Source organism: Pinus tabuliformis, chromosome 3_2, assembly GCF_031772625.1.
Source record: "Pinus tabuliformis cultivar Carrire ecotype Pingquan chromosome 3_2, CPIR1, whole genome shotgun sequence".
Lineage (NCBI taxonomy): Eukaryota > Viridiplantae > Streptophyta > Pinopsida > Pinales > Pinaceae > Pinus > Pinus tabuliformis.
This window is the reverse complement of record NC_142302.1, coordinates 806858270-806873005: the sequence shown is the minus strand read 5'-3', so window position 1 is coordinate 806873005 and position 14736 is coordinate 806858270. Positions and strand designations below refer to the sequence as shown.

The following is a 14736-nucleotide window of genomic DNA, read 5'->3' as shown; positions in this document are numbered from 1 at the left end:
TCAGAGAAGATCTACAAGTGGGTATGTGTTTAACCTATTTGGAGGTGCAGTCAGTTGGATCAGTAAGAAACAATCTGTAGTGGCACTATCAACTACAGAGGCAGAATGCATGGCAGCCACTCATGCAAGCAAGGAAACAGTTTGGTTGCAGAGATTGTGTTCAAGTATGGGGTTAGTACAGGAGCTATAAGGATAGACTGTGACAGCCAAAGTGCAACTTTTTTGGCAAAGAACCCTGCATATCATTCAAAGACAAAGCACATTGTTGTTCAGTATCACTTTGTGAGGGATATGATAGAAGACAAAAAGGTGTTGCTGGTAAAGGTGGACACTTTGAAGAATACTGTAGATGCATTGACAAAATCTGTGAGCTCTGAGAAGTTCTCTTGGTGTACAAAAACAATGGGCGTTGCAAGGCTAGCTAAATGACTAAGCTCTCTTGTGTCCCCCTATGGAAAGAAAACAACAAGTGGGAGAATGTTGGGTTGTGTTATATTCTTTCCACGACTAGCCCACGTAGTTAACCGGGGGGTTAGAGGGGGGACGGAGTCCCCCCTTTGTTGCGCTTATTGCATAGCGGGGGGATCACAGGGGGTTTGAGTGGTGCAGGTAACCCCACTCTATGGGGTCTGGGGCAACGCCTCGGAAAATTTTGGTTTTAGAACCTATGTTAGGTTGGGCGGACCCACCTATGGTTTTGTGCATGATTTTCACACATGTTTTTGGACGCGATGGTTTTCGGTCCATGGTTTTGGATGTGATGGTTTTTGGTCCATGGTATTGGATGCTTCAGCATGTATAAATATTTATTATAACATTGAAAGGAACATAATGAAAAATCAAGCTGGTAGTCCCGATTTTGGGATCTAGGGGAAAATCTCTATGTATATGTGTTTTATGTGTTATGCTCTCGCATTATTTATTTTCTGTGGTTTTTAGAATTAGTATGCAGGTAATTTATGTACGGGGTTAAAACCTACATCGCTTTCTCTCCTCTCCAATCTTGTCCCTATCTCCCCTCTCTCTCCCCTCCATCTTTGTGTCTCCCTCTCTCTCTTACCCTTCTCTCCCTCTCTCACTCCTCTCTTTCTCTCTCTCTCTCTCTCTCTCTCTTCATTCCTCCTCTCCCCTATCCTTTGTCACTCCCTCTATCTCTCCACCTCTATCACTTTATGTATTTGTTCTTCCCTCCATATATATATATAGAGTTAATATATATCAGGATATATTAGTATATATTATAATATAATAAATTTAATATCATATTAAATTTAATATTGTATTAATTTAAAATAATATTAATATTAGATTTAATAATGTTTTTTATGGCATGATAACAAATTTTAAAATAAAATTAATATTTTCAAATATTCTAATTTTGCTGTGGAAATATTTATGTCTTTAAAAGCTTCAATATATCAATAGGATATGGTTTTTTCCTTTAAACATTCATTTTAAAAATATTTAATTAAAAGAAATATTAAAATATTTTGGAGCAAGATTTCAGACTCTTTGTGTTGAATTAACCTTTTTCCTTTGATTTAAGAAATGGTATCGACTTTAGTAAATTTGAGTAAAGATGTTTAATATTTTACCTAATTTGGAATTTTAATGTGGTAATTTTTTTGTTAAAGGTAAATTTATTATCCATTTAGATTCAAGTATCTAATAAAAGGAACTAGTAAACACATGAAATAATTTACTATCCATTCAAATTATATATAATAATATATAGTTATATTTTAATAATTAATCTTAATCCATTAATAAGATTAAAAAGTTATATATAATCTAAATATCCAAGATATATATAATTTAAGATTCAAGCTAATGTTTTGGCCGATATTAATAAAAAATATTTTTACTATTTTTTGAGGACGTGACATACTTACACATCAGGGTCATATTGGGTTGTAGAATGCACCTCTCGGCGCAAAAAAAAAATGGCATTGAGAACTGGAGGTGCATTTGTAGGGTCCTGTTGTATAGGTTGCAACACCCTCCAAAGTTTTGGCCTGCATCCAAATTTCGGAGCCTTCCTTGGTTTTTCCCTTGATGATCACAAACACTCGGGCTCATCCCATGAACTACTGTTGAATCTTCACACCCTTTTTTCTTGATTGACCACCGATCGTCTTTTGGCATGTTCATCACTATGTCATGCTTACAAGTTTGTTCTGGAAATTTTGAAGGTTTGTCTTTGTGCATATGATTTGTTTTCGCTCCATCGACATTGGTCGCATTCACACAAAGTTGTAAACATTGTCGTGCAAGTGTCGTCGTGGTCGTTCGAAGACATATTTCAACTGTCACACTTTTTGCTCTTAACCTTTGAGTCAGTCTCATTGAGCACATGTTGTGTTGTTGGTTTGAGGTGTCTTGTTGTCAAGTCGTGTTAAGTGCATGATCACATTGACATGTATGCACAAGTACACTTGTTTTCACACTTAGTCAATTTTCCCAAAAATATATCGACCGGACAACCCTCTGTCAACCGGACCCGATCTTAGTGACCTTGCACTACTGCCCATAACTACACAGAGCTTGAGGTTGTCCTCCAGGTAGCATACACTTCGCAATTCTGGAAATGAGCCAACTGACTGACTCCTAGAACTGCGTAAAGGTTGTCCTAGAACCCAATCTAGTCTGTGCTTCTGGTGAGGTCTCCCATCAAGCCTCCCGCTCGTCAACTAGAAAAATGACTTGAGCTATGACCCAGGGATGTAATGATCTCCAAAAATTTGCAAAACTTGTCCAACCTAAGTTCCTTGCACTTCCTACAGAAACTGTGCAGACATGCGAGACAGGTCTCTGTTGCCTATCACTGCACTGTCCCGGGAAATTACACAAATCTGTCAGGCAAGCTTCCATGCTGGCCTGATCTACAACTAGCCTAGGAATTTCGTAGAGTTGTCCTCCACATCCCTTCTTCCCTTTTCTACAACTCACCCAGGAATTGCGCAGAGCTTTCCTCCACTACCCTTCTTCCCCACTCTGCAACCAACCCAGGAATTATGCAGAGTTGTCCTCCAATAGCCCTTCTTCCCTGCTCTACAACCAACCCAGAAATTATGCAGAACTGTTAAGCAGACTTCCCTATTGACCTGTTCTACTCTCACTCAGAAAACTACGTAGAAATTTTTGTCAGTAACCCTGCTTGCCCGCTCTGCAATCAACCGAGAAATTGTGCAAAACTGTCCGGGCCTAGACTCTCTCCTATGATTGCACAATTTTTACCAGCAACTCCTATAGCGCAATCTTGTCCTCCCCCAGAAAACTATGGAGATTTTTCTACCAGTGCCTCTTGCTACCCGCACTATCTTCCCCAGAGAAATTGAGTAGATCCCAGTTGGATGACCTTCCAAGTGTTCCCCTTGAAAGTTGCACATATTGGCCCAACATCTCCTCGACACCTTGCCTGGCCTTCCTCCCGTAAACTACGCAATTCTGCCTCCTAGCTGCGTTTTTCCCCGCAGCTGTCATTGTCGTCCTAGATTGCGAAAATTTGTCTCCTAGTGACATCTGCGTAGTTTTTCCTAACAGTGATCTGAAGCCTCGCATCCCGGCCTAAGCTATGGTCTGTGCAGTTTCAGTGCCTTGTCTCTCTCCTAGTCACTTACACTGAAATGGAAAACAATGCATCATGATAGACTAGGAGATTTTTGGATTTGATGTTGTCTCATCATGAGTGATTACAAGAACAGGTACATCGACAAAACATGGCACGACGATGAATGGGACGGAAAAGAGGTGCATGCTAGAAGACTTTCTGGCAATCGAGCGAACACATAAATCACATCGAGCAAGTGAGCAAAAGGAAAAAATTCACATGAAGCATCAAAGACCAAGACCATGGAAGACCCCACGCCCCTTGCCATACAGAGGTGAAGAAATATTACACCGAGAGCATACCATCACTTAGTAGCACAACAGCTCGACGTGGACACCACAGTTATCCAATACATGTCAGCAATGTCATGTTGAGTTGTGTCATGAGTTGTCTTGGTCACATCATTACTGTGGGCCATACTTGTTGTAATCAATGTAATGTAAAGTGGAAGTCCAAGAGACCCACATATGAAGTCGAAGAGTCAAGTAAAGTCGAAAATTCATAGGAATTCAAGTAGTCATGAGGAAAGTCGAAGAGTCATAAGGGTCAATTATACCCCCTTGGCTCTATATACCCCCTCGTTGTATGAGAAAAGGACTTTTCACCTTGGCTCCTCCCACATAGCCTTGAGAGTTTGCAGTCTGTTCTTTGAGGAGTGAGTAGTGGCTCCAATGTCCCACTACTGGGACTAGTGACGTATGGTGTACATATGTGTCTTGGATATTTTTCTTAATTCAGAAGTCTGTCTCAGGCCAGCACGTTTTCACGCATGTTTTGTATCCGTTTGTAAGACTATTCTGTAAACATTTGTAATGCATGTTTACTTAACCTATACTAAGATAGTTGAACTACCTCGGTTATTTTAGTACTCATATTGTTGAATATGTGTTTTATTTTTTATCACTGATGTCCCGTCTATGTGGAATACTCTGCCAGACATTAGACATACCATCTTTGTGTTTTCTTGGTTTTAACGACCGTCACCCCTGTGCGAACAATTCCACTGGATGGTGTATGTGTTTTCCCTTGAACTTTGGTTTTCACGACTGCCACATTCGTTTTGGACTATTCTGCTGGATGTTGGATAGACCCTTGTTATTGTTTCTGTGTGTTTCTTCCTGGGTTGGGACTATTCCCTCTCATCAAGAGGCTCACTTTTATTTCCCCCTTTTGATAGTAAGAGAACCGAGACACAAAGTTACATTACACACTCATGAGGCATACTCACCTCGCTTTCTTGAAGTTACAATCATAAGACTCTCATGTGCTTAACAACAAGAGCTAATGAAAATATATAAGATAATGGAAATCGGACCATCATCCTGGATGGGACTCCTACACCAAACGGTGTGAGGTCTAGTTGGAACTTCATATCGAGGAGATCCCCTTTGTTGGCGGGTCCAAAACCATCAACAAAATGGTGCTAGAAGGAGGTCCATATGACAAGTTGAGCCCGTTGCATCTGGTTTGAATCTCTTATTTAAAATGGCTCATTCACCAATCATGCTCCTGGGGTGTTTCTCCAATTTTTCCCTTGATAAAATTTGACTCCCTGATGAGCTTCTCATTCACTTGTCCCAGTTAAAGTTTGATGGTGAGGACATAACATCCATATCCAAGCACATTTTTTATTTTCTTCAATTTTTCCAACCTTATGAAATTGATAATGAAGAGTCTTCTTGTGTGCTTTTCTTCCTCACCCTTGAAGGTTGTGCTAATTGGTGGTGTCATACCTTGCCACCTGCTTCCATCCATTTTGTTCTCCCTTTCCTCAAGGAGCTCCATCAAGCCTTTGGTAAGTATAACTACCAAGATTTTTGTGTAAGAATTAACCTATTAAGAATGGAGCCTAATGAATCGGTTGAGAAATTTTTTTATCAATTTCTCCACCTTTGCTATGAAATTCCAGAAGAAGATTTGAACTGGCATTTCCTGTAACAAGAATTGAAGCACTTGGTTCGTGTCTCTTCATACGGTGAACCTGAACCTCTTGATTTTTCTGCTTCCCCAACTCTTGCAGATCATGAGGCACCTCAAATTATAGAGGAGGAGCCCAACACCCCGTTTTTTCCTTGTCCTCCTCCTTTTTTGGCCTTGATGTGGGTACCCCCTTGCGTTGATTACATAGCTGAGGAATTTGCATAGCATGTCCCCAACCCATCTTCTCATTTGTCTCTCGCTTCCATGGAGGAAGTTCCAAAATGGCTTAGAGAGCCTATAGCCAAGACTCACTCCTCCATTCTGCAAGAGGACATCACCGTTCACAACTCAAGTCTCGAAGTTTATTTTCCTCTTTGCCATCCTCCATCATTCACAAGCCATGACTCCTTGTACCATGACTCGCTTGATCAATCTATTTCACCAGCTAGTTGTGCACATTCTCTCGATTCTCAAGCTACTGGCTCAAATTTTGATCAAGTGCAAGGCAGTCACATTACACCAGCAGAGGAGTAGAAAGGTGAGGACATTATCAATTCCCCCTCTCTGATTCAAAATTGTCTGCATCAAAACAATGGGATTCCATTCTCTAACAATTCTCAATCTGCTAATCTCGGTGAAACATCTTGTATAATTAATTCTTTCGATCAACCACCAGTCTTGGGCAGTCATCAATCCCATGCTTCCATATGTCGTGATGAACACTCAAGCACATCATGTGATTTTCCGTTTTATTATGAATACTCTAACTCAGATCTATAATTTCCTTCGGTCAAAGAAGATGTTCATATAGAAACTTCTTCTTCACCTCACTTTCATGTGTGTCCTACCATTCACAACGCATCCACATGCGTCGGAGATACTCCATGTTCTCTCACTTCTTCATTCGATGAGTTATATCCTCAATTGACACAAGGAAGTGAGGCAGTCCATGATGAAGTTGAAAACAGTTTAATCATAGAGCGTACTTCCCATTCCTCATAATATCTTCTCTTTCATGAAGACAACCCTTCAAGTCAGCTTGCTGAAGTTGAAAAATCTAGTGCAACCTGTGACAGAGAGGGTTTCCATCCTGAAAGAAATTCTAAAATCAGCAACAACAACCACCCTCAAGCCATGCACGATCTGGTTCAAGCTTCAAAATATGATTATGTAATTCTAGAAAGTTTCGAGACGTGATAGGGAGTTGGGGCACTTCAACGTCCGTTGATGGTTATGTTAGGACCTCGTGATTCTCGTAAGCCCCCAAAACTCAGTCAGATCTGGTTTCTCATGCGGAATCCATCTATCTTCATGGTTGCACTCGATGTGAGTTCACATGTAAAAAATGTTTGGTATTCTGGATGTGATCTCTCAAATTTTGAAAATTTCACTTATGACCAAATTCATAAATCCATCACAATGCATCCGTCTTCATGCACATGTCTTGCATCGAACTTGGGATGGGAATGTCTGTCCCTCATGAAATCATGGAATTATAAAGTTGATCATCTTAAATATTGTCTTTGCGTGCAATCATACTTATCATATTTTCCATCTCATGATTAGCTCCTCAGTCTCCTTGCAAATCTTGTACTTCAAATTTGCTCGCTCATCACACCAACAATTCTCGTGTGTGATGATGAGCGCACAAGCTATCACGTGAATCGAGTTCCTTTCATTTCACCATGCTCCAATTACTTTCACGCATTCACAGTGTTGGCATCCCTTTTACATTCCTGTGATGACCATGATGCCTATGCAATTTTTCACTAGTTTCAGGGGGTGGTTCGTCATGTCTAGCTCACAACGAACTTGGTTCCATTGTTCAACGCATTCACAAGATTGTTCAGATGAATTTTTCTTTGTTCATTGCAAATTGGGAATCTTTTGTCTCAACAAACTCATCTGATCATTCCCCCATCTCGGGTGAATGTCATGTAGCTCATCATTTTCCCAACATTACATTCAATGACAGTTACTTCATGCTCTCTGATCTTCACTGTTTAGCATCTTTCTCCTCAGACTTTTGTCAAGCGAGTGAGGTACTTCAGCCTACACTGATGGTTATGGTAGGTCCTCATTGTCTTGGCATGAGTGATGAGAATGATCAGATTTATTTTTCTATATAAGATTCCCCTCGTGATATAGTCTCTCCAATTAGAAAGCCATCTTTTTAGAGGTTACAAGACCTTCCAAACAACCATTATGAATTTCACGATCCAATTGCTCAATGGCTGGAAAAATCTTACTTGACGAGCCATGTTGCAGGCAACAAGCTTCAATCCTTCCCCACGCTCACTAACAATCTTGTTGCAAATGAACACACACTCTCAAGAGACAATAGTATCTGTTGAAAAAGTAAGCATGTGTATTGGGTAGTCGTGACACATTTTTCTACCCACCGGCAAGACCTTCCCCTCCGTGTGCAATATTTTGAAGGTTTTGTATTTTCTGTTGCACACTATTTGTTATATGTTTTAACTACTTGTATCTTTTTGGTTGTAGGTCGGGAATGACTACGGTGGCTTCAATGGAAATTTCATTTCATGTAATCCCGATAATCTAACTGTTCGGATAGGAGTAGGATTAGATGCATCTTAGTTTTCCTTCCTTGCACTCGTCTTGCACTCGTAGTCCCTCATGGTTTTCTTATTTTCATTATCTTTTCTTTAGCCATTTTTCTTTCTTGTCTTCTGGTTTTGTTTACTTGTTGTGTACTCATTTCCTTGTCTTGTTTTTCCCTTTCAAGTTGAGTTTTCATATTGTTTTCACTATGCGAATAAGGGTTGTCCAATGTTGTGTTCTGGCTTTTGAATAAGTATGTGGTTGAATTTAAAGAGTCTTGTGACACTGCAACACTTTTCTAGTCCTCTGTCCGTCTTCTCCGTTCTTGGTTGTAACTTTTGGCCGATGAAGCTTGGACGAAAAATATGATCCATCTATAAGGGAAGCTCTAGTCAGACCATGAACGTGTGTCCAAACTAGGAAACCCCATGCATGTACTCTATCTTCTGCTCTATGTGTTCAAGCTTAATCCAACTAATAGAAATAGAGAAGGGAAAATATCTAAATGAGCAACCCTAAATCAGAGGTCTTATATGCTTCTCTGAAGGAACAACCTCTTCTGCTCTCAATAAGTTGGGATCCCTCTTTTGCCACAAAAATAAATAAGTTTCTATGTAGAGTCCTCTTTAAAAAAAATACAAAGGCAAAAGAAGAGAAAGGCTTCCTCCGCAGAGAGGTGAAGCAGACAACTCTAGCGGGGTACTGACTGAGCTCGCTGGCAATGGAGCAATGCTTGTGTTCCTATGTGACTCCGTCGGGGTACTGTCCAGGCCCGTTGGTAGTAGAGCAACACCAAAAATGAAAACTTATACTCTACAAATCTTAAGCTCGCGAACCAAACTACCCTTCCTAATTTTGAAACACTGTGGTCTAGATGAAAATTTTGATGTGTTTGACTGAGTTGGTACAAGGTGAACCATGTCTATCCATGGGGTAAGTGGGGAAGCCAAAGTAACTTGCACAATGAATCAATACTTTTTGAAAGGCCAAGGCGCTGTACTACAAATGAACCAAAACAAAGAAGCTGGTATTCAACTAGTGTGTCGCCAAGTGTTGTAGCGGTTGCAACACCCTCAAAAATTTTGGCCTTCATCCAAATTTCAGAGCCTTCCTTGGTTTTTCCCTTGATGGTAGCAAACACTCGGGCTCATCCCATGAGCTCCTGTTGAGTCTTCACACCCTTTTTGCTTGATCGACCACCGATCATCTTTCGGCATGTTGATCACTATTTCATGCTTGTGAGTTTGTTTTGGAAATTTTGAAGGATTGTCTTTGTGTGTATGAGTTGTTTTTGATCTGTTGACATCACTCACACTCACACACAAAGTTGTAAATAGTATCGCGTAAGCATCGTCACAGTCAGTCGCAGACATATTTAAACTATCGCACTTATCGCTCTTAACCTTTGAGTCAGTGTCATTGAGCACATGTTGTCATGTTGGTTTGAGGTGTCTTGTCATCAATTCTTGCTAAGTGTGTGATCACATTGACCTGTATGCACAAGTACACTTACTTTCACACCTAGTCAGTTTTCCCAAAAATCTGTCAACCGGACAACCCTCCATTAACCGGACCCGATCTCAATGACCTTGCACTACTGCCCAGAACTACACAAAGCTTGAGGCTATCCTCCGAGAAGCTTGCACTACATAATTTTGGAAATGAGCCTATTGATTGACTCCCAGAACTACGCAGAGGTTGTCCCAGAACCCGATCTAGTCTGTGCTTTCCTCGAGATCTGCCATCAAGCCTCCCATTAGTCAACTAGAAAAAATGACTTGAGCTATGACCCAGGGTTGTACTGATCTCCAAAACTGTGTAGAACCTGTCTAGCTTGATTGCCTTGTGCTTCTTGTAGGAACTACGCAGACATGAGAGACAGGTCTCTGCTACTTGTCACTACATTTTCCTGGGAAATTACGTAGATGTGTCAGGCAGGATTCCCTGCTGGCCTGCTTTGCAACCAGCCCAAGAATTGTGAAAAGTTGTCCTCCACAAACCTTCTTCCCCACTTTGCAGCCAACCTAGGAATTGCGCAGAGATGTCCTCCATAACCCTTATTCCTTTCTCTGCAACTAACCCAGGAATTGCACAGAGCTATCCTCCAACATCCCTTCTTCCTCACTCTTCAACCAACCTATAAACTGCGTAGAACTATTAGGCAGGCTTCCCTGCTGACCTGCTCTACTCTCACTCTAAAAAATGTGCAGAACTAGATGTCACCATCCCTTCTACCCCGCTCTGCAATCAGCCAAGAAATTGTGAAAAATGTCTCGGCCCCGATAGTATCCCAAGATTGCACAACTTTAACCAGCAACTCCTGCAGCTTGATCTTGTCCTCCTCAGAAAACTACGATAATTTTTCTGCCAGTGCCTCCTACTACCCGCACTATCTTCCCTGGAGAAATTGTGCAGATCCCAGGTAGATGACCTGCCCAGTGTTCCCCTTGAAAATTGCACAGATTAAACCAACTACTCCCCAACACCCCACCTGGCCTTCCTCCCAGAAACTATGCATTTTTCCTCCTAGCTGGAATTTTCCCCGCAGTTATCACTACTATCTCAAATTGAAAAAAACATTCTCCCAGTGACATATGCACAGCTTTTCCCGACAGTGCTCCAGAGCCTTGCATCCCAGCCTGAGTTGTGCTCTATGTAGTTTCTATGCCTTGTCCCTCTCCCTGTCACTTGCACCGAAAATAAAATTAATGCATCATGATAGACTAGGAGATTTTTGTATTTGATGTCGTCTCATCATAAGTGATTGCAGGAACAGGTACATCGACAAAACATGTGCGATAATGAATGGGATGGAAAAGAGGTGCATGCTAGAATACTTGCTCACGGTCGAATGAACACATGAACCACATCGAGCAAGTGAGCCAAAGGGACACATTCACATGCACCATCAAGCAAATACCAAGACCATCGAAGACCCTGCGCACTTTTCCATGCAGAGGTGAAGACATATTACACCGACAGCATACCATAACTCAGCAGCACATGAGCTTGACATCGATGCCATAGTCAACCGATACATGTCAACAATTTCATGTTGAGTTTTGTGATGAGTTGTCTCAACCACATCACTATTATGCACCATACTTGTTGTGATCAATGTAATGTAAAGTGGAACTCACAGATACCCACATATGAAGTCGAAGAGTCATGTAAATCCAAAAAGTCATAGGAATTCAAATAGTCATGAGGGAAGTCGAATTGTCATAAGTGTTAGTTATACCCCCTTGTCTATATATACCCCTCATTGTATGAGCAAAGGAATTTTAACCTTGGCTCCTCCCGCATAGCGTTGAGAGTTTTCAGTATGTTCTTTGAGGAGCGAGGAGTGGATACAACATCCCTCTAATGGGACTAGTGATGTATGGTGTACAGATGTGTCTTGGATCTTTTGCTTAATTTAGAAGCCTTTCTCAGGCCAGCACATTTTCACGCATGTTTTTTATTCATTTGTAAGACTATTCTTTAAACATTTGTAATGCATGTTTTCTTAACCTGTACTAAGATAGTTGAACTACTTTGGTTATTTTAGTACTCATATTGTTGAAGATGTGTTGTATTGTTTATCACTATTGTCCCGTCCGTGTGGACTACTCTGTCAGACATTAGACATACCATCTTTATGTTTTCTTGGTTTTAATGACCGTCACCCCCGTGTGGACTATTCCGTTGGACAGTGTACGTGTTTTCCCTTGAACATTGGTTTTCACGACTGTCGCATCCGCTGTGGACTATTCTGTTGGATGCTAGAAAGACCCTTGTTGTTTTTCACATTTGTTTCTTCCTGGGTTGGGACTATTCCCTCTCATCAAGAGGCTCACTTTACTTCCCCCTTTTGACAGTAAGAGAACCCGGACATAAAGTTCTCATCAGGCATACTCACCTTGCTTTCTTGAAGTTATAAGCATAACACTCTCATGTACTGAACAACAAGAGCTAAGGAAAATCTCTAAGATAATATAAACCAAGCCATCATATCAGATGGGACTCCTACACAAAACGATGTGAGCTCTAGTTGGGACTTAATACCGTGGAGATCCCCTTTGTTGGCGGGTCCAACACAGTCAACAGGGCCATTAGTCATCTAGAATTCTGCAAAAAGATGTCAAACTCATTAGTCATTTAACATCATACAAATAGTTGTGAAACTTTTTATGACGTGGAGTTGTAGAAAAATGTGAAGAAGAAAATTATAGAGATTAAAGTCTATGAAGTCGTCAATAAAAAAAGAAATATATATATATATATATATATATATATATATATATATATATATCTATATATATATATATATATATATATATATATATATATATATATATATATATATATATATATAGATATATAGATATATATATATACACGGTCCGATGGCGCGCTTTACAGCTGCCCGCGAGGGTTTCGGTTAGGGTTACAGTAAGCCCTCCCGCAACCGCCTGAAGCAACCCGTGCACCTGAACCGCCTGTTACCTGGCCCGGATTTTCAGGCCCCATCTGTCGTTTTCAATATGACCTCGAATACTGTCGGTGATGTTATGGAAACGGAGGAGGAGGTTGACTATTCTGAGGATCCGCTCCCTTCACAGGTAATTTTTGGTCGCCCAAATTTCATCTCGTCTTCTGCTGGCCCTAGCCTTTCGCCGCATCTCTCTCCTGTGGTTACTCTCCCGGATCCCCACCCACCTCGCCTACCTGAAGGTTCTTCTCCTCACGAGCCCCCGGGCCTGGAACTCCCCCCTCTGTCTCCTGGGACCCTCCGCTTCCTGTCGACTGTCATCCCCCCGTCGCCTTCTTTTGATCCTCACCCTCCGTCCACCTCATTCCTGGCCGCATCTTCTTCTGGACTACCCCCTTCGTCGACGGTCGGGCCCTCTGCCCCCATCCACTCACCCTCGGGTTGTTTTGAAACCCCTGCCGTTAGGGTCAGCTCATCGAAGGCGACTCCTCTGGAATGCTCCCCGGATCCATTGGCGGACCACCCTTCAGCTCCGTGTTCGGGAAAGAAAAGAACCAGGTGCGTCAAAGCTACCTCCAGGGACATTTCTATTCAGTTTGGAGAGACTTCGGCTATTGGGGAGGCTGCCAGAATGGCGAACACCATCCTAGTAGGGCATGTTCGAGGGTGTGCATATTCGGTGGCCCGGCTCACCCTCTGGGTGAAGGAGATCTGGGGAGGGGTTCTAAAGGAACTCCCTGAGGTGCAAGTTCTGCCCCGAGGCTGGTTCGCCCTGCATTTCGCCAAGGAAAATTACACTGATATGGTACTAGCCAGGTACTGGCACATCGAGATGGCGCCGGTGCTGTTAAAGAGATGGAGCCCCCTCTTCGACCCTGAACGAGAACAGATAGGGGCTGGGCCTTTATGGGTTCGTCTGCCTGGGCTCCCCCTACAGTACTGGAGCGAAGAAGTCTTCATTCGCATCGGGAACGCACTGGGATCATACCTCGACCATGACCGCACTTTTGTGGAATCCAGGAACAGAACGCTTGCTCGCATCCTCGTTCATCTGGACACTCACGAAGGCTTGGAGGAAAAGATTACTCTTCACTGGGGTAGATTCATGCGGGTTCAGATTCTGGACTATGAAGGGGTGCCATTCAGATGCCGTCGATGTCACAGAGTGGGTCATATATTCAAGGATTTCCCTCTCAACAAAAAACAAGAAGCTCCTTTGACATCTACCATACCCTCGAGGACCATATCTCCGGTCGCACAGCGCACTCCGGCAGCGAGCACCCCCACCAGCATAGCTCATCAGGCACCTGGTGCAGCTCAATGCACTGTATCAGCGCCGGTCACCAGATCACGGGCAACCTCAGCAGCCACAATAGCTCCAGGTACATCTCATCTCTCTCCTTTGTCTTTTTTCTCAAATGTTCCCTCTTTGCACTCTCCCTCATTGTCTGCTGCATTTTGTACATTGCCCACCTCACCGGCCATTGCACCTTCTGCGCCCTCATCTCATAAGCTCCCCTCGCCATCATCCTCTCCCTCATCCTCCCGGGGATCAAAGCATAACTATAATCTTCGCCCTCGTACCCACACCCTAGGCTCACATCTGAAAATTGCTGGATTGGGCATCTCATCATCAGGGTCGACCCCTTTATCTGCTCGGGGGAGAAAATCTCATATTACTAAAGCTATCAGGAGAGCGGAAGCCGAAGTTGCCACTGGGCGACAATCCACTATCGTTGGGGTTCTTAGAGCGATGAATACCCCTGGGAATCTTCCTCCATGAAGTGCCTTTCCTTCAACTGCAGAGGCCTGGCTAGCGCCTCCAAGAAGCTAGCCCTGAACAGACTGTTTGGATCATCTCCTGTTGATATAATCCTCCTCCAGGAAACCCTTGGCCCTGCCGACTCCATATCTGCTTCTCTCTCCTCCATCACCCCGGGATGGCAATACTCGGCGATGGACTCCACGGGTCGTTCGGGGGGTCTTGCGATTGGTTTCAACCCAGCTACTATCAGGGCACATGGTACATGGGGGGGACCTGGATTCATGGGACTCGACCTCTTCTCGGCTGATCTGGGTATAAACCTCCGGGTTATTAACATTTATGGACCCTGCCATCAAAGAGAATCCTTCTGGAATCACCTATTGAGTTTATCTATCTTCACAG

At 42.6% G+C, this 14736-nt stretch overlaps 1 protein-coding gene across 1 annotated transcript in view; it reads right to left on the bottom strand.

Moving 5' to 3' along the window:
• The window catches only part of LOC149183054 (GEM-like protein 5), a 35824-nt gene extending 23217 nt beyond the window's left edge, over nt 1-12607 (bottom strand). Inside the window, exon 1 of the mRNA XM_089414804.1 lies at nt 12529-12607. Coding sequence (XP_089270930.1) covers nt 12529-12607 — 79 coding nt within the window. The remainder of the gene's footprint in view (nt 1-12528) is intronic.
• Nucleotides 12608-14736: the final 2129 nt, after the last annotated feature.